General features: G+C 40.2%; 4 protein-coding genes across 6 annotated transcripts in view; all 4 read left to right on the top strand.

Annotated features, from left to right (window-relative positions):
• The first annotated feature begins 596 nt into the window (after positions 1-596).
• On the top strand, positions 597-4,563 carry LOC118341838. Its single transcript, XM_035680238.1, has 11 exons — positions 597-669; positions 1,264-1,587; positions 1,764-1,862; positions 1,967-2,026; positions 2,844-2,888; positions 3,564-3,584; positions 3,688-3,849; positions 3,950-3,997; positions 4,078-4,140; positions 4,254-4,280; positions 4,367-4,563. The coding sequence occupies exons 1-11, from the start codon at positions 597-599 to the stop codon at positions 4,423-4,425; spliced, it is 981 nt and encodes a 326-aa protein (XP_035536131.1). The 3' UTR covers positions 4,426-4,563.
• A 304-nt stretch (positions 4,564-4,867) lies between these two features.
• Positions 4,868-7,260, top strand: LOC118341961 (zona pellucida sperm-binding protein 4-like). The gene is made up of 10 exons (XM_035680386.1): positions 4,868-5,121; positions 5,215-5,336; positions 5,437-5,539; positions 5,638-5,855; positions 5,942-6,030; positions 6,114-6,241; positions 6,429-6,618; positions 6,709-6,847; positions 6,925-6,988; positions 7,095-7,260. The coding sequence occupies exons 1-10, from the start codon at positions 4,914-4,916 to the stop codon at positions 7,184-7,186; spliced, it is 1,353 nt and encodes a 450-aa protein (XP_035536279.1). The 5' UTR covers positions 4,868-4,913; the 3' UTR covers positions 7,187-7,260.
• Positions 7,261-7,843: 583 nt separating this feature from the next.
• dhx40 (DEAH (Asp-Glu-Ala-His) box polypeptide 40) lies at positions 7,844-12,863 on the top strand. Its single transcript, XM_035680361.1, has 17 exons — positions 7,844-8,220; positions 8,392-8,537; positions 8,631-8,750; positions 8,855-9,091; positions 9,211-9,277; positions 9,632-9,763; positions 9,930-10,029; positions 10,164-10,250; positions 10,384-10,566; positions 10,666-10,746; positions 10,861-11,018; positions 11,214-11,328; positions 11,469-11,577; positions 11,744-11,838; positions 11,980-12,049; positions 12,161-12,389; positions 12,623-12,863. Exons 1-17 carry the CDS (start codon positions 8,049-8,051, stop codon positions 12,742-12,744), a joined length of 2,223 nt encoding a protein of 740 aa, XP_035536254.1. The 5' UTR covers positions 7,844-8,048; the 3' UTR covers positions 12,745-12,863.
• A 289-nt stretch (positions 12,864-13,152) lies between these two features.
• akt2 (v-akt murine thymoma viral oncogene homolog 2) overlaps positions 13,153-19,882 on the top strand; it is a 10,845-nt gene continuing 4,115 nt past the window's right edge. Inside the window, exons 1-10 of one of the 3 annotated variants that reach the window (XM_035680363.1) lie at positions 13,153-13,595; positions 15,445-15,627; positions 15,904-16,035; positions 16,169-16,280; positions 17,227-17,380; positions 18,086-18,217; positions 18,345-18,410; positions 18,517-18,585; positions 19,007-19,129; positions 19,474-19,602. In XM_035680363.1, the coding sequence (XP_035536256.1) occupies positions 15,582-15,627; positions 15,904-16,035; positions 16,169-16,280; positions 17,227-17,380; positions 18,086-18,217; positions 18,345-18,410; positions 18,517-18,585; positions 19,007-19,129; positions 19,474-19,602 (963 nt within the window). In that variant the 5' untranslated portion in view covers positions 13,153-13,595; positions 15,445-15,581. Of the gene's footprint in view, positions 15,628-15,903; positions 16,036-16,168; positions 16,281-17,226; positions 17,381-18,085; positions 18,218-18,344; positions 18,411-18,516; positions 18,586-19,006; positions 19,130-19,473; positions 19,603-19,882 lie in introns of all 3 variants that reach the window. The other 2 variants (XM_035680364.1, XM_035680362.1) reach the window with 2 other exon arrangements.

Genomic DNA, 19,882 nt, shown 5'->3' with positions numbered 1-19,882 from the left:
ACCACTGAGAAACCTTTTGTTAGAATCTTTTTGGGGTCAAGCTATATTTGCAGCTAAAGCCTTTTTCTTTTCAGTTGATATTGTGATTTAGTGCTAAACAGAGATTGCTATTATCCAAGTTATCACAAACCAACAGACACACAGTGTCATATTTTATATTAGATAAACTGGACATATATTTATGTTGAATCAACATAAAGGTTAGGTAAATATAAAATATGTGTTTCACAATCTGCTTCTTTTGCTTTACTTAGCCCAAGTGACAACAGACATTTTCATGTGACACTATTTGCAAACTGAAGCACACTTTCTCCAGAAGCATCAACAGGTGTCAACAGGAAGTGGTCTTTAGGAGTCACTTCAGGCCTTTCATCTTTCTATGTTCATTGTGTTAAACATTAATGTGTTTATGTCTGACATTGCCATACACTTTGAAAAGAGATAGTTTTGTCAGACATTTGGCTGGTATGCATGTGAAACCGGAAGGCAGCAAAGTGTTCCGTAACTAAATGAACTGTGATGGTCTTGTGGTTTTGTCCCATGATGCTTAGAGGGCTTTGCACGCATGCACCACCACATTGCTGGTCACACTGTAGATGATGCTGACAATGGACGGTGACATGTTGATTTTCCTTTTAGCTCTGTGCTTCATATGTGTGTCTTCGGATGGTAAGGCCTTTTTTGAAATTAGAGAACGAAAATATTATTTTGATAAAAATGTTTAATAAATGCCTCTTTTGCTAAATTGATTTTTTAAAATCTATTTGTACATTGATTAAAATATATTTCTACCATGTAAACTGAATTTAGATTGTATTTTTTCTATTTATATTTCGATATATGTTATATATACTGCCGATGTCATCATTAAATGTTGTTTATTGATTAATCTATAATGGGCTTCTTTATAATGATCTGCAGGCAGATTTAGAATCTGTTACATTACATGTCTTTTATTCAGTTTCAGTGTTATATGATATGTTTTTAAACAGCTAAACATTCGAATTTATTCTCAACCCTGATCAATAACTTTGCTGCTGCTTGTCATATGTAGTTACTGTATTTCTGACACATGGTCACTGTACGTCTATCATGTATTGTTTGCATATGTCCTGTGTCTTTGTTCTTTCCCTTCGGGGATAAAGTAAAAAAGTAAAAAGTTTTCTTTAATTGAACTGAATTGAAAGGGTTGAGTAGAAGAAGAGTTTCTACTGGTGACCTAAACTTTGAATCTTGTTATTGTATTTCCCTCTTCCTGTTAAGATGACTGCTTTGAGAATCCTGAATCTTGTAAGACTCAGAAGCTCAGCGCTCCACTTGGGTCCTCTGTGCTCCTCCATTGTGACTTTACAACACATAACTTCAGCTGGGTGTCATGGATCCACAGTGAAAGTCACCTGGTCCGCCTCAAATCTGACGGGATTATTAAATTCATAGACCCCAGACATGGCCGTGTGAAAGCCTTTCCAAACCATGCCTCAAAGGGGAACTACTCCATCAGCATCGATGAGCTAAAAGACACTGACCTGGGATGTTATCGCTGTGTGCACCATAATGACTGTCTTCAAGTAGAATTGATTGAGAGAGGTGAGAGGATTTCTATTTTAATGTTTGACGGAATTGTTTTTCTCACTTCTGAGCTGCTGTCTGAGCAGAGACACCAGGCCTCTTCCTTTCCATGTTCACAAATCTAGTAGGCCACACAAGTAAGGCTAGAGTTTCCTGTGAGATGCATCTTTGTAAAACCACAACTTTTCATGCAGCTTTACAGAGCGAGTTGCTGCCACTGGTTTACACCTGTGTTGGCGTAGCTGCCTTAATCCTGCTGACTGCTGGTGGCTACTTCTGCATAAAATGCATATGTGAGTACCTGCCACACAGTCGATAGAAGTGTGTGGTTTGTTAGTTCCAAGGATCGGTGGATGGATGAACAGATGGTTATTTAAAAACTTTTTTTTTCCCCCAGTGTGCTGCATTCACAGACCACAGGACAACACGATCAATATTGTAAATGTAGGAAATGACGGTAAGCACAGTTATTTTCACACCAGAGCACAGGAATATAAACGTAGTTATCCAATTTTGTTGATGAGGTCTTTAATTTTGTCAATCTCGATCTTCCACTGCCACTGCTAAAATCAATGCCCCCACTTCTAGTTGTAGGACGCATGTCTAGATGTTTTATCATTAACTTATTATTTTTAATTAGGCTATTATTTAATAGGCAATTGAGCCTAATAGTTTCATCTGTTGTCTCTGACCTGTTTTTAAGGCAACTTAAATTTGAATAACATTTGATTTGTTATGAAGAGTATCTGTTAAAAGTCATTATATAAAGATATATCACGCACAGGAAATTAAAAATGTACATCACAGAGCACATAGGAAAAGATTTTGAGATATACAGAGTCTTTCAATGCTTGCTAAATGTGAATTGCTAGCACCAGAAGGTGACTAGCTTAGCTTAGCACAAAGACTGGAAAAAGGAGTGAACGGCTAGCCTGTCTCTAGCCACAATAGAGCACAATTATGAGCAACTTGGTCATAAAGCAGTAGTAATTCCAAATTCTGAGTTATCCAAAATTTCGGACAGCATCAAGGTTCAACAACCCGTTGGCAAAATGACTGCAACGGCAGTTATACATCCAGTTAACACAAATACAATGGATTCAATTCATTAAAAACTGTTGTTAGTTAAAGTAGCTAATTTGAAATATTTTAATGATGGGACTACAGGACCAACAATGTGCCTGAAGGTAAAAAATTCACCTACCAGTTTATTAAAACTAATTAGTTAACTTAATAGAAGTTTTTAAGTTAATTCATATAATGTCTCACTGCAGGTGCCAGTGCTCCACCTGTGGACACAGTAAATGTGCAGCAGAGAGGTAATCTATGGCAATAACAACACACACACACAGTCACACACAGTCACTTAGTCTCAAATGTGTTACATTGGGTTCCACCTCAAAAAATATTAGACATAATAAGTACCACCATTATGTCAGACATTAAAATACAATAGTGTAGGCCGACCCTAGCTCCAGCTCATGCAGGACTGTTGTTGAATGGGAACCGGTTCAAGAACCAGGGCTTATTTGGTGGATAAGGGGTACTGGTCCACACTTCTTATAGTATCTGTTTGGAGCAGCCCATGATTGCAGCGTTTTTGAACTATTCATTTTACCTCTGTTTACTAGCTTACATTTTAGCTTGTAACTAATCATGGATATATGCCAGTTCTACACTCATGAACTTGACGCAGCAACAAAATATTACAGGAAATGCAAAACCTATTTTAAATAACATTTCAGCAATTATTTTCATTTGTCATTTTGTAGTATTTGGATAGTGTTACATGTTTTTAAATGAATTCATTTTATTTTTTTAATATATATATTTCAGAAATTCCCCTGTGTACCACTAGAGGCAGCTTGCATATCAGGGGTAGTGCACATACCATAGTTTGAAAAACACTGTTACATAGTATATGTGATGCATATACTTGAAGTAATATTTCTGTTTTGTTGCATTATAATGTGATGTTTTTCTCTTTCCTACAGGAGAAGATAATCTTGTTTATGGTGCGTTCACACACACAGCTCTTCTTCCTCCTTTGATCCTTTATTCCTATGTCATCTGTTGATTCATCTTTTAAATTTAATTTTTTTATGTTTTAAATATCAGAAAATGATGACCAAGGCTCAGTCAACCAGCAGGGCACCAGAAATCAGTGCAGTCTGCCAGGAGTTCTGCCTGAACAAAGCACAAGTGGGATTTATCCAAACTTGAACCAGTTTAATGTTGAGAGGGTGGAAAGTCAGAGAAGAAGACTGCGATTGCATACAGGTGCTTAATATTTAATGGCATTACTACAGTTTGTGTTACTGGTGACTTATCATCTTATTATGAGAAACTGGAGTCATTCAGTCTTCTCTCACCTTTCCAGAACTCTTTAGCAGATTACGGCAAGCAAGTCTCAGTCGTCATTACTACGGTAATATGAGCATCTTTTATTATAATCACATCATTATATTAGTGCTGTCAGGAATTTCACTCATAAATTTTATTACACAGTGAACCGAGATGAACTCAGCAAGCAACAAGCCATGCCAGCTCCGGCAGGGAATCAGCGCAGAGGTATTTAGGTTTAATGTCATCCATCAGAGTCATTTATCTGTGCATGAGAATAAAGAGCCTAATGTGAAACCAAAAATCTGTTTGATCAATCACTGAAGTGTTTTGTTTTGCAGGTTTAGGGAAGAAGAAAGTCAACGAAAGTGAGTCCTGACTTCATCTGTGGGAATGTTCGAGATTAAATGATACTGTGCGCTGAACTGCCACTTCTCCATTGTTTTCTTCTCAGATTGTGAATACAAAAACCCGATTTACAACAGGAGCACAGATGAGCTCAACCGCCTGTAAACAACCAAGGACACAGTTTATATAATATTTGAGATATTGGTTAAACTTACTTACTTATACATTGTATTTCACTGCCTGCACATCTATTAGACAGTGTTTGCTGTTTGGTAGAGTTCAAATAAAGATTTTGTTTTGTGATGGTCTTGTGTTGAATGAGACAAACCTGTGTATGTGAGATGTGTTAAAAATGTATTGAAACCATGTCAATTACTTTCAAACCACTTTTTACCCTTTAGTTTTACTTGCAGACAAAATATAAGCCTTTTGGGTGTTTTGACTTTCTGATTCACCTGCATGGGGGAAGCCCACAGGAGGAACAATCTCCACAGAGGCCACACAAAGCAGTTGATTTAATTGATTGATTTTTTCATGCTGTGAGGAGGCAAAGGGAGTTTTTTTTTACTTGCTTTCACTCTCATGGGAGTCGTGCCAATCAAGCTGAATGAGAAGCAGCTGCTCCAACTGTCAGGGAGTCTCAGTTTCCAAAGATGAAGGCCTACAGTACAGACTTCATTTTGGTGACATTTATTTCATTATCACTACTTCTTTTGAGATGTAAAGCTGCCTTAAAACAATTTCAAGCAACAGTCCATAACACTATGAACAATCACACATCGATTTGCCATGATGGGTTCATGTCTGTTTCCATATCAAAGGTGCAATTTGCTGATCTTCCTTTCGCCATTTATGTTCAGGGTAAGTCCGATGCTTAAAACATATCTTCTCGATCATGACACATAGCTTTGACATGTTAGCTATGCTCTTGTTTGTGTCCAAATTTACACACAGATGAACACAGCGGATATTACCAAGCCATCGCTGTAGCAAAACAATGCCACTACATCCTTGGCGAAACTGACACCTTCATTATCCTAACAGTTGCTTTTCACGGATGTTTTGTGAGAAGACAAGTAAGCTGAAAGGTCTTTGGAGTGTGTGGTTATCTTTAATTCAGATATATCCAACTGTCTTATTCATTTTCTAGTCTTTCTTTACCACTTTGTTCAATAGAAATATACCACAGATCTGACTGTTGTCATCATGGCACTTGCAGACAGGGGAAGAGTTGAAATTGTCAAGTCAATACCCCTCATCTGTCAAAGGAAAATTAAAGGTATGATTCAAAGTGTACAGATAAATATAACACTATGTTTCAGTTTCAATTTAGTTATAGTAGTTAGTAGTCATTAAATCTCAGTGTGTTTTCTACAGAAGTGAACAGAATTGATTATCCACTGGTGTCAAGACATTTGTTCTGCAACAAGAATGGGTTCAACATTACCATCCCTCAGAATGCCACAGTCCCACCTCTGAACGTGGATGCAGTCTGGATCCCTTCGAACCAAAGCCACGCCTGTAAACCCAAAAAAAGATCCATGGAGGCTGTCACTTTCAGCTTCTCATTCTCTGACTGTGGCACTCAGTCCATAGTAAATATAAATAAATTCCATCCCATCCGTATTCTTTAGACAGGCCATATGGTATTTTTGTGCCTAAGTTTGGTTGTGTCTTACAGACAGCAGATGGCTTTATATCCTACTGGGTCAACATTGAGGTGAAACAACATCTGCAGAGAGGCTCTGTATTCCGTGACACTCCGTTCCAGTAAGACATTCAACCCTTCTCTTGCTTTTTAAAGGCAATAGACATTCATTTTATTTTAATTTAATTTAATTTATTTTTTTTAGTCTTACTGTGCGTTGTACCTTTGCACTGGCCCAAATTACTCATCTGGGCATCGAGGTTCAGGGAGAAAAGTTCCTGTCAACACTGAAGAGTGAGGGAATCTTGAGGACTGAAATGAGGTTTTCCAAAGGTCAAAATTTATATTTTAAAGAATTTTATTCCTTATTTTTTACTTTTATTGTCTATTATGTATTATGTGATATTCAACAAAATATCCATAGAAAGTACCATCAAGATTATAAATTAACTGAAGGGCCAGTTTCAAACATAAAGCCCTCTAATATATAATTATTTTTTTACTAATACTTTATCTATAGATTCCAAATACGGGTCTTTCTATTCATTTCAAGACCCTCCAATCATGACTGAGCTTGGCCAGCCTGTGTATGTGGAAGTGTCTGCTCTTAAACATAAGGACAAGGATTTGACGCTGCTGCTCCAGGACTGCTGGGCGACACCGACTAAAAACCCACATGACCCACAACGATGGAACCTGCTTGTTAAAGGGTGAATTCACATGAAATTAATGAGGATATTTTACTGATATTATGTTTGAAAGCTCAATTACATGTAATTTAATGTTTCTGTCCAATCCAGATGTCCTTTCACAGGTGATAACCACAAAACAGTTGTGCTGCCAGTTGTCTCCAGTAAGGAGCTGAAGTATCCCTCTCTTCATAAGTGGTTTGTGGTCAAGATGTTCTCATTTGTTAAGCCCCCAACATTTGAACATTTGGTAAGGGATTGTTTTTTAAATGAATTGTTGGTGTTTTCTGGGGGAGATTTATTTTTAAATAGTATGTTCTCCTTCAGGTATATTTCCACTGTGATATAGAGATCTGTAAAGGACCAGATTGCTCACAGTCCTGCAGCAGTGGTAAGTGGAGCTGCAGCCTATTTATGAATCTATTTTGGGTTAATGATTGCCGCACTTGCTTGCATGTAGGACTGAACGATAGTCTCTGTTTTTCCTTGTTTTTCAGGAAGGCGTAAATTAAGAAGAATCACACCAGGGTCAGGACAAAGGATTCTTTACAGTGTAGTCTCTGGTGGACCACTTCTTTATCTACTGTAAATAACCAAGTAGTCTAGTCAAGTCATATTTGGAACTGTTCTGTGAAAAATAAATCTGTACTGTACTATAAAAGTGATTTTAGTCTTTTTCACTTTCAATTACTTTTGATTTTATCAAATTAACTTTTAATAATGCAAGTTCTCAGACATTTCCAGGTTTCTTTTGGTCTTCTATATTTGATGATGGTTTACAGTGGTAAAGGCTCGTATTATTTAACATAAATAATGTTTTAGGAATACGTATCCCTCAGGTTTTTTTTTTCTTCACCTTATATAGATAGAAGATATGATGTATGCATTAATCTATCTGTGGATGATTACCTTTACCTTTGGTTGGTGGGCTCGAGGTGAGGACCTCAGAGGCATCTTATAAATAATTTGGGGAAATTTCACATCCAGAAATATTATTAATATGATGGGTTCTTATTCCTTTTCCACACATAGAAAGCAGCCAATATTCTGATTTAATTTTGTTTGATTGAATAAACAGACTAATGTAGTAATAAACAAATCGACATAATGACTTTTTATGCTGTATTTGTATAATTATTTGGTGCTTGCAGATGTAAATAAAAGTGGTCCAGATAGACTTTTATTGTGGTAGAGTAGCTTAAGTCACGTGCTCACAAGTCGACCAATAGAAACGCAGAATGGGTAAGTTTGCGGAAGTTATCGAGCGAGCATGTCGTCGTTGAAACGAGAGGAAGAAATGTAAAAGTCGTCGTTGTTTTGTAAAGTTTAATACTGTCTGTTGGCACAAAAACCAACTAAATCTGTCCCCAATGATTAACGCAAGTATTTATTACCTCCGTTGAGCTCACCACGCTGATATCTGCTGGGTAAGATAGTCAGAGTTGTTAGCTATGTCTAAATCAAAGCGGTGGGACTCAAAAGTAAATGAGTCCAGAAACTTGCCGATCTATCAGCACAAAGCCAAGCTGATTGAGGCTGTCAAAGACAGCACTTTCCTGGTGGTCACCGGTGAGACTGGCAGCGGGAAAACTACACAGCTTCCACAGTACCTGTATGAAGCAGGTGAGCTGTCTCTGTTTATATGAAGTTTAACTACATCCAGACAAGCGTAGATACAATTTAATGCGAGTTTGTTGGTTTAACTAATACAGCAGCAGACCTGTATGAATTTAGGATACAGATGTGACCATTGGAATCTAACATGAACCCCTTCCTCTTCTTTCTTTTGTGCAGGTGTTTGTAAAGATGGCAAAGTCGGCATCACCCAGCCCCGCCGGGTGGCTGCCATCACGGTGGCCCAGAGGGTAGCCCAGGAGATGCAGTGCACTCTGGGTAGAGAGGTTGGCTACCAAGTACGCTTTGATGACTGCACAACACAGGTGAGAGGCAAAGACGACTGATCCCCTGTAACCAACCCAGTGTATTCATCGTAAATATCCCATAACGCGAAGATGTGACTGTGTTTGAGCCAGGACACGGTGGTGAAGTACATGACCGACGGCTGTTTGCTCAGAGAGGTCCTGGCAGATCCTGTACTTTCTCAGTACAGTGTTGTAATCTTGGATGAAGTCCACGAACGCAGCCTTAACACAGTGAGTCAATATATGACACCGACGCAGTGTCGTTCATTCTGCACGATACTGCTGGATACACATTTTTCTTGAGTGCAGACATTGATTACGTGTATTTGTTGCAGGACATTCTCCTGGGTTTATTGAAGAAAATCTTCTCCGACCCTGCTAAGGCCACCAAGGGCCGATCTTTCCCTTTGAAGGTGGTGGTGATGTCCGCCACGTTGGAAACTGAGAAACTCTCAGCGTTTCTCGGCGACTGTCCCGTCTTTTCTATTCCTGGCAGGACTTTTCCTGTTACCTGCACGTTTGGCTTTGCTGTAGGACCCAAAGACATAGAGAGCACTGGTTATGTAAAAGAGGTACTGAGTTTGAGCTTTGAGTCACGTGTTTGGGTTTCTTTATTTTAACTAACATTCATTAAACAAGTTTAGATGCGTGTTGTTGGCATTCATTTAATCTGGCATCTTTTGCTCCTCAGGTAGTCAAAGTGGCCCTTGATGTGCATACCAGTGAAATGGCTGGGGATATTCTTGTGTTTTTGACAGGTAAGTTATAATCATCAGCCTCTGTCACTAGGGATGTAACTACACACTTAACTCACAATTCACGATTCAATTTTCTCATGATCTTTCCAACATAATGAGATTGAAGAAAAATTCCTCTACAAGTATATTTTCTCTTATATTGTTTTATTTCTAAGGTAGGTTATAAAATGTGTAAATGTAAAACGGAAGTCTTTGCTCCTTGATATCACGATTAATTTTATATGTCACTGATTTGAATCTTCACTGATTTGTTTAGCGATTTAACTGTCTCTGGATATATCTTTACGTTCTTATCTATATCAGTATACTTCTTAACCCTGACAAAGTCTGACATTAATTCTGCATGTTTGACAGGTCAGTCAGAGATTGAGCGTGCCTGTGACTTGTTGTATGAGAAAGCTGAGTCTATAGACTACCGCTACGATGTACAGGACCAAACAGTGGAGGGCCTTCTTATTCTGCCTCTTTATGGATCCATGCCCACCGGTAAATGCCTGCAACTGTTGCATCTTTTGCTCATCTCATTGTTTAGTAGATTAAAATGTTCGCCTGTTCCAGATTAAGTCAGTGTATTTCTTTGTGATTTTACTGTAATTAAACTGCAAAATAAAACAGAAATACTGTGAATTTATAATTTTTGGTCTCGTCACAGATCAACAGAGGCAGATCTTTCAGCCTCCACCCTCAGGAATAAGGAAGTGCGTAGTGGCCACTAACATTGCAGCAACATCTCTCACCATCAATGGCATTAAGTGAGTGAGGCCTGTGGTCACTGGCTTAGCACAACAACAGTGAATTGTTTGTGTAATCAGCATCAATCTGATATTTCCCAGAAATCTCTGCAAAAAAACCCAACATAATTCTTGTACATTTTTCCCCCATAAAGGTACATCATAGACAGCGGGTTCGTGAAGCAACTCAACCACAACTCAAGGGTGGGCATGGATATCTTGGAGGTGGTGCCTATTTCAAAGTGAGTTTTATGTCATTTGGAACCAGCGAAAAGGATTTGTTTAAGTAATTTTACTGCTGACACCAATGCCATTAAGAGAGCTTACCAGTAGAGATTTGGACTGGATTCTTTTGGGGGGATTTTCTGTGATTAGGAGCGAGGCCCAGCAGAGAGCGGGTCGAGCTGGAAGAACTTCAGCCGGGAAATGCTTTCGAATCTACACCAAGGAATTCTGGGAGAAGAGCATGCCTGAATATACAGTTCCGGAAATCCAGAGGACAAGTCTGACTGCAGTGATACTCACTCTCAAGTGCCTGGGTGTTCACGATGTCATCAGGTACACTGATGCCCATTATGAGGCTGTTTGGTTTCCCACAGTTCATCATGTCTTTAAGCTCTCTTTACCCTCTTTAGTAACAAGTTGTTTTCTTTTAAGGTTCCCTTATCTGGACTGTCCCGAGGAACGGTTTATTCTCGAGGCATTAAAACAACTCTACCAATTTGATGCTATAGACAGGTGAGCGGTTATACCTGTGGACCAGAATCAAGCTTTAAGTTTTCCAAGCACAGCAGTAGCTTTGTTTACAGTGAAATTTCACAAGCTCTAATCTCGCCGGTGTGTTGCCTGTAGGAGAGGTAGAGTGACCCGGCTGGGGGAGCTGATGGTGGAGTTCCCCCTGCATCCAGGCCTTACCAGGGCCGTGCTCAAAGCAGCCTCGCTCGGTTGTCAGGACCTGCTTCTCCCCGTGGCTGCCATGCTGTCTGTAGAGAACATTTTCATCAGGCCAGGTCAGCACTTTAAAGCAGAACTGTGTTATCTGTTTCTATATCTATATTTAGGTTATATCAAGCGAGTAGCAGAGATATTAAACATTCTTTTATTACTTATTTAGTGTGTAAGGAAATTGCATATGCAGAGAAGTGCAGTGTGAAGTCTTGGGCTTCGAGTTTATCCATTTTTGACTCATCTCGTCTTTCCTGCAGGTCACCCTGAGAAGCAGAAAGAGGCAGATAAAATGCACAGAGCACTGGCTACCAAGAGTGGCAGCATGAACGACTTCGCCACACTCCTCAGTGTGTTTCAGTCGTGTAAATCCAGGTGAAGAATTTCACTGACCAATGCTGCCAGATGCATCCATATTTCTTCTTTTTGTGTGTGCAAATAAATCACCTGCCATGTATTCAGGGCTTGATGCCACGTAATGATATTATCACAAGCCTTTCTCTTACGTCCTGCAGTGACAGACCGTCAGCGTGGTGTAAGGATAATTGGATCCACTGGAGGGCGCTGAAGTCGGCCTTTAGTGTGGAGACTCAGCTGCGAGAGATCCTCCTCCGCCTCCAACAGGTTTGCAGAGCTGCTGTGATAGAGCTTGATTGCGCTCCACATTCATGTACTTGAACAATTGTAGTAAACATTTTTTGCAGTTTGGAATTTATAAATGAATTCAATTTGAAAACACACTGCTCTGATAATTAATTTGAGTGTGATTAATATTTTTTTTTCCTTGCAGAAGAGAGATTTCCCTGTAGAAACATTCGATGGCAATAAGAGTGAAATCTTCAGACGATGCCTGTGCGCAGGATACTTTAACAATGTTGCCAGAAGGTACAACCAAGGTTCATTTCAAATTATCCATATTTAACTCTGCTTTAGGATTCCTTTACTCTGTCTTAGTAATGTCATTGTTTTGCTGGTTGTGACAAATTATTCAGTTTGTCTTTTTTTTTTTTTTTTCAACCCACATAGGTCTATTGGAAAGATGTTTTGCACAATGGATGGCAACGGATCCATGGTTCAAATTCATCCATCATCATCGGTAAGCGTGTCTTCGTTTAGAAAATACTACTAATAAAACAGGGTTTTCATGGAGGACAACTCTCATCCTTCTCTGATTTCTCCTTGGTTCGTCATTCCTCGCTGCTCGAAGCTGTTTGACCAGGAGGCTGAACTGAACTGGGTCATCTTCCACGATGTGATGGTGACCTCACGGGTCTATGTCAGGACCGTGTGTCCTATTCGATATGAGTGGGTGAAGGACTTACTACCTAAACTCCATGAGGTGGACGCCTACGAGCTGAGCAGTGTGGCAAGAGAAGAAGTGACTGATGAGGAGATGATAAAATGGGAGACCAGGGAAGCAGCCAAAAGACAACCAGGTTTCCAAAAATAATTAATTAGAAAGTTATTTGTTGATTGTGATGTTATGCAGCTTAATGGTTCATTTGAAGTCCCTGCTATGATCATGCAAGAAACGGTCAGTCTGCCTAACAGGGTTAAATCAAAAGGCCATTAAGGCAGGAGTCTCTTTTTCATTTAATTTCAATTGTTTTCAGGTTAAAACATGGCTACGCTGTGTCATTTATAATAAACTACTTGTTCTTTTTTTCAGAGGTTTCTACTGAGGATGTCTCGAAGAAACTGGAGAAGCGAAACAATGAAACCACTGTCAGCGATGCTCGTGCTCGCTACCTGCAACGAAAGCAAGACAGACAACAAAGTAAAGCTCTCTGACAGAAAGCTTTGGCGGACATGAGTCATTCAGGGTATCAAAAAGAAGCTTCTTTTTTTTGTTTTTGGTTTGTTTTGTTTTTTTGGAAATGTTTTCAGAATAATAAACATTTATAACATTTTCTCTCTGTTTGATCACTCCACTTTACACACAGTGCTGTAGTAGTTAAAGGTTCACATCTAAATCATAAACAGTGAGTAGACTGACAGATAACCTATGTGGAGAGGAGGTGGGAGCACACATTTTGGGACATTTGACACGAGTCTTTTGAACTTTTTTTGCTCTACCTATCTCTACACCAGCTCTGCACAGTCCGGCCGAGGTTAAGGTTACACTATATAGTACTTGATGTACTTTCACACCGACTGTTCAGGTGCAGTGGACCCTCTCTGGCCTCGTACGTCACTTCCTTTGTATTTGTCTGCGGGGCTGCTGTACTGTCTGGCTGGGACGGAGGGTTTCCACGCTTAGCAGGCGACTAACCGCATTAAACCCCATAAAGAGGCGGGTTTTTTTTTATCCGTCCGGGATTTGGAAATCATTTGTCGTCGTATTCAACATAACCAGCCATCAAGTTGGAGCTCAGTGGACTTTATTCTCTCGCTGGCTCGCTTACCCTTCAGTGAACCACTGCAGCAGCAGCAGCAGCAGACCAAGCACGCCGCCGCCGCCGCTGTTGTTGTGAGAGAAGAAAACAAGCTCGGCAAAGGGTTAGTCCGCTAAGCTGTGTGATCATTGACAGAGTTCAATACACACAGGCGTCAAGTGATAGCTGGTGGGAGCTTTGTGCAGCGTACCTCCGAGCCTCTTCAAGAAACCCGACAGCTGGGGACATTTAGTGGCTGAAGTCGAGGTAAGAGACGCCGGGGTAATGAGGAGAAGTAGCGCAAGCGGCTAACTAACGTGCTAACTAGCTGTTAGCTCGGAAGCTATGTTGGCTAGCTGCCTTGTTTGGTCGTGGTGCGGTCATGGTCCGTGTCCTCACTGCTGTCCGAGGCGCCACCGGGACAGACTGCCCACCAGCTTTAGCTTTAGTGTCGTAGCGACTTGTTTACTGTCAAGTTGAGGTAGGAAAGCCACCGACCTGCCCTGGACCTGGAAGGTACCGTGTCTTGACTTTGCCCCAGTTAGCTCGTCTCACACTGGGGATGATGATGTGTTCATGTTGGGTTAATGTTTACGCTAGGCAGCTCGTGGTTGTGCTGGGTGTAGTTTGCCATTTTCCAGACTTCAATGAAATATATTTATCTAACTGGATACCTTTGTAAAGCACTGATGTGTGTGTGTGTGTATATATATATATATATATATATGTATATGTGGCCTCTGTATTATTTCCTCAAGTTGTGCTAGCGACATGTAAACCAAGTGTCTTAACGCTTGACTGGATATTGTAGCTACGTTAGACCTCCTGACCATTGGACCTGTTTCTTGTTTAACTGGTGAACAATCTACAGGGAAGTTACTGTTGTTGTTCTGCTCGTCAACACCAGCCACTATGACTCCGGCCATTCAAATAAGTAGGTGTAGTAGAGCCTCTGATGGCCCTAAAACAGTCCGACGTGGTGGGAAGCCTTATCTTGTTTTTATCTTTGTAAACAAAGCAGTTCAAACAGTCTTTGTATTCTGCTGACTGTATGCACTGTAATATTCGACCCCATCACTTTCACTGAAATGCTGTGAAATTCTGGTAAACCCATTATCTAACATAAGCTGTTGATTCAGGGCTGACCCGGGGTCACCAAGGCCTCTCCACAAACATTCAGCAGGAGCTGTGGGAGCCTCTCACATTTGTCAGTAAACAGCCTTGCAGCCGTTTTTTTGCTAATCTTTAGATCAGTGGCATATTCGATATTTGATTTCTAGCTGGCGTCACCAGTAACAATAGCTAGTGCATTTAGACACGTTATCCCATGACACTGAAACACTGAGGTACACAAGGGAGAGCTGGGTGAGAGGATGTAGGTTAGGTGCCTGATGTTGTAAGATCTCGCTCTTGGTCACGACAGTCATTCTGTTAGTCCCCTTTTGGATGTCACGCTGTCATAAGTGTCAGATGGACAGATATGAGCTGGGGAGCGGACGTGCATATTTCAGCAGTTTTCTTTGTTGTGGAGTTGTGTTTCAAGGCAAAAGAGTGCCACAGAAGGTGAGGAATTTATTCAAGCGCCGTGCTGTGGTGACAACACTCAGATAGGGATCAAGAGCAATACACAGAAAGTTTCCTTTGTTTTGAGAAATCGGTTTCACTTTATGCCTTAACCTCCACCTTCCTGGCTTTAGTTTTACTTCCTTCAGGCCATGTGTCTTTTCACATTTTATTTTTCAGCGTTCCTCCACGTCTGAGAAGGCAAAAAAAAACAAAAAAATGCACCCAAGGCCACGATTTGATTCAAACTGAGAACTTGAATTGGTAATAGTCAAAAGTATCTCAGCTGTTTTGCTCACACGGTGTGGTTTTTAACAAAGCGTGACATTGCACTGACTCATTTTGAGTATTCACTTGACATTCTGTTAGTTTTGTGCTGTTTTGTTCTGATGCAGATGGTTTACCGCCCGTCTCGTGTGAATGCGTGTCGATGGTCTCTGTCGGTTGTAAAGACACATCAAAGCTACACGAGTATTGTTGCTGTATTTTATGGACAGTCTGTGTAATTTTGTTTTCTGCATTAACAGTATTTCTTTCTCTTCTTTTCCTCCAGGTATTATATTATATAGGTTTGTTTTTTTTTTTTAAATCTGAGCCACTTTCAGGCACTTGACCAATAGGAAAGGTTTGCACAATTTCCACCAGCTTGTCTGCAGCCCCCTTCCAACCCAGAGAGTCTTCTGCCCCAGCATGAATGAAGTCAGTGTTGTGAGAGAGGGATGGCTTCACAAGAGAGGTAAGGGGGCCCGTTGTGTCCACATCCAAAATCTGCATTTTGGTTATTAAATCCTAACCTCGTAGGTTTGTAAGGTATCTGTCAAGTTTGCAGCTTCCTGATTGGTGGAGCGGACAACTGTGCCCTGCTCAGTGCAGCCACTTACAAAACATTCCTATCGTTATAATATTGTCACAGGGAGTAGTGTATTTAGCCATATCAAAGCCAAACACACAAGCAAGTAGTCAAACATTAAAGTTAGTTGACAGTTGGATTCAACATCTGTCTGTTTTTCAGGTGAATACATTAAAACATGGCGGCCTCGTTACTTCATCTTAAAGAGCGATGGATCTTTCATTGGTTACAAAGAGAAGCCCGAGATGTCCAGTGACCACAGCCTCCCACCACTCAACAACTTCTCAGTCGCAGGTTAGTTTTCCCTTCTGGCTGGCACTTTTCAATAAGTGCCGGATTTAACTGCTAGAAGTGCGTTTATGTTTCATTGTCAGTGCCTTCGGTTCTTCAGCGTTAACCGGTTGTGTGATGTGTCTATGCCTTGTAGAATGCCAGCTGATGAAGACAGAGCGCCCCAGGCCTAACACATTTGTCATCCGTTGCCTGCAGTGGACCTCAGTTATTGAGCGAACCTTCCACGTGGACAGCAACGAGGAGAGGTAAAGGATTAATTCCAATGGTTTTATTTTTTACGTTGTATTTTCTGTATCTTTGGTAGAATAGGCCTTAGTGAAAAAGTGCTGCCTGTAGTGGACTTAGGCCAGTACATCTGTGTATTAAATTTACACATAAAAAATATGAAAAACAACTTCAGTCCAGACTTCAAGTCATTTCTGAAAAGTTGTCTGTCAACACCAGAACAACATGAAATCTTATTTTGCTCCCTAAACTAAACAACAAATGATTAGGAGAGGGAGAGACAGAGTGGGTACTCTCTACATTATAAATTACAGTATGACAGAAGTTTTGACAGTGTCTTGGGGTGGAAATGTTTGTAGATTGTTTTTACATGCGATAAACTCAACATTTCACTAAAAACTAATTTCTGAATTGAAATGAATTTTAGTGTGTTGTGTTAGCTTAGACAAGTTTGAATGGACTTTCTTTAAGGAAAGAAAGGACAGAAAGACACAAAGAACATTTTCACAGTATCAAACACAAGAGGGTCTCAATGGGCCTTTGTTCACAGGCAGTGAAATCCTTTAGTCCTGCCTTTAGTTTGTGAGAGTAGGAACAACCATCATGCTCAAAATAGAATTCAGTGCCAGATTAAAACCTGATTTATTCACCCCTAACCCAAGCAATCGTCATTGAGTTTTGTTTACGTCAGCTCTGCCAAGTACCAAATCCCAGCAGCCCCCCAGATTATCCTCTACCTTCTGAAGCTTGCTGGACTACTGTTTTTCCTTTAAGATATAATTTTGGCATAACATCTGTACCATCTGTCAGAATGCAAAGAGTTCACAATCATTTCTAACTTCAATTTGTATCTTAAAGCAAATCTTCCTGCCAGCTTATACATTTTTTTTAGAATAGATTCAGAGTAATGTAGAAATGGCTTTTGCTAGATTTGATCAGGGCATTGTGTGTTTCCTTCTGGATCAGGGAGGAATGGATGCGATCGATCCAGGCAGTGGCAAATAGCCTGAAGAGTCAGCAGCAGGATGAGGAGCCCATGGAGATCAAATTTGGCTCACCGAGTGACAGCAGTGGCACAGAGGAGATGGAGATTGCTGTGTCCAAATCCCGCACAAAAGTGGTCAGTATTTGCACAAGCAGCGCCTGGCAGCTGAGTGTTTGCTGTGTTTGTCCAGCTAAGCTCATCTTTATTGAGCAAGTTGTTCAAACTTTAAGCCTCTTTCTCAAAGCTTTTTTGGTGAAGCAACCAGTAAATGAGTGGAGGGTAACATTTGAGTATATATTTTGTCTGGGCTGATTCGCTTCAATTGATTTCAGATAGTGCTGGTTTTACACCATTAGTTTGTCTATTTACTGCCAACTTTGTTATCCAGTGTATAAATACACAGTATGTATGGCTGTTAAAGTTCAGTGATAAAGTATGTGATTCTCAAAGTAGTTACATTTCCATTCCTTGTTTTGTGAAAAAATTGTTCCTTGTATGGACCTATCCTTATTTAAATGATTTTACATTGCTGCTGTTTCTCAAGGGTCAATTTAAAGGTCCAATTCTCTAATTTTATGAGAAATATTTATTTGCGTTTAAGCATGTCATGTTGTAGACTAATGTGATTAATGTGTGTTAGAATGCACCAACATTAGTAGTGATGATACAATGGGGAGCAACTGACTCATCAAAATGCTGTTCCTGTACATTACAAAGACAGATATTAAGATGTAATAATCATGGTGTCTTTAAACTAAGCCAGGTGTAAGCTCACTCTGGTGTGTGTGAGTGCACTAGATGTATGTCCTAACATATCTCTGACTATCCCTGTTTGTACAGACCATGAGTGATTTTGACTACCTGAAACTTCTGGGGAAAGGGACATTTGGTAAAGTGATCCTGGTGAAGGAGAAGGCCACAGGGATGTACTACGCCATGAAAATCCTCCGCAAAGAAGTCATCATTGCTAAAGTAAGCGCTAATCACAGCACAGTAAAATCTTGACTTTTCAATTTCTCTCGGAACATCATTGCTATCTGTCAGTGTGGTCTTGCTCTCATTACCGAGTGTGTGTGTGTGTGTGTGTGTGTTTCTTTAGGATGAGGTGGCTCACACAGTTACAGAAAGCAGAGTTCTCCAAAATACGCGGCATCCCTTCCTAACAGTGAGTTACCAGTGCCTGTATTGTAGCCTCAGTTTGTGCTCTCCAAAATTAATAGACCATTTAATCAGTATAATGCAGTCACTAATTTTGTTTTCCTCCTCCATAGACACTAAAATATGCATTTCAAACGCATGACCGGCTATGCTTTGTGATGGAGTATGCAAATGGTGGAGAAGTAAGTTTTCCTCTTTCTCATCTGGCCTACAGTTCTGTCTGATGTGTTAATATACCTGTGTTTGACCTTTGGGAAGATAGCTAATTGTAGCAACCCCCCTCCTTCATCTTGTTTTCCTTTGCTCCTGACTAAATGAACCAAACTACAGATGTTAACATACATTGTAGGGAGTGCTTTGGTTACTGCAGGGTTGATACACGCACACAGAGATGTTTAAACACACACGGAAATGACCACAACAAGTACTCAATGCTCAAAAAATATGTTTCAAAACCGGATTGCATGGTAGCTCACCTGGTAGCACGCTCACCCCATATCCTTACCACAGCAGCCCGGGTTCAATTCAGATATTATTTGTGAAATCAAGGACCACAATGAATTGTCCCTCAATTTTATCTGTACTTTTTTTGTTGTTTTCCAGCTCTTCTTTCACTTATCGCGGGACAGAGTGTTCACAGAAGACAGAGCGAGATTCTATGGTGCAGAAATAGTGTCAGCACTGGAGTACCTACACTCACGCAATGTAGTTTACAGGGATTTAAAGGTAACGTGTCTGCTTGCTCTGATGGTATAGTATTCATTTATTGTCAATACACTGGGGTTAGATTATCATACAATCTAAGGTTATAGCAAGGCATTTAATCAGTGCTGCAATTTCAGTAATTACTTAATAACTGGGCTCTTTGTGTGCATGACACACAAATCTATTCAAAAACCAATCAATCATAATATTACAACATTTGCACTAACTTCCTAGGTACAATGTTTAGTCCTCTTCTATTTTCAGTCATATATTGTACCAATGGGTGCTGTGTACCATATTACATTTTTCAGTCCTTTTCCCGCCATCAACTGATTTGACTCTAATTTGAATCTTTCCCTGCACAGCTGGAGAACCTCATGTTAGACAAGGACGGCCACATAAAGATAACAGACTTTGGGCTGTGTAAAGAGGGGATCACAGACGGAGCGACTATGAAAACCTTTTGTGGAACCCCGGAGTACCTGGCACCAGAGGTAACTCCGTAATGGCTGTGGACTCTGGATGAGAATAGAAATAGACTGAACTGCAACAAGTTAAATATGCTTATCTTTGTTGATTTCTTAGTTTCCTTGGCACAAAAGGGTCACTAAGGCTACGTTCACACCGCAAGTCTTAATGCTCAATTCAGATTTTTTGCTTAGATCCGATTTTTTTGCTGTTCACGTTACCTTTTAAAATGTGGCCTATATCAGATTCCAGTGTGAACTGTTTGCGGTTTCGAACTGACCCGCATGCGCAAAAGAACAATAACAA

This window comes from Morone saxatilis, unplaced genomic scaffold (assembly GCF_004916995.1).
Source record: "Morone saxatilis isolate NCDOM2014 unplaced genomic scaffold, NCSU_SB_2.0 Contig8, whole genome shotgun sequence".
In the NCBI taxonomy this organism is placed as follows: Eukaryota; Metazoa; Chordata; class Actinopteri; family Moronidae; genus Morone; species Morone saxatilis.
The sequence above is the reverse complement of the archived record's forward strand: the minus strand, read 5'-3'. Positions and strand labels throughout refer to the sequence as shown.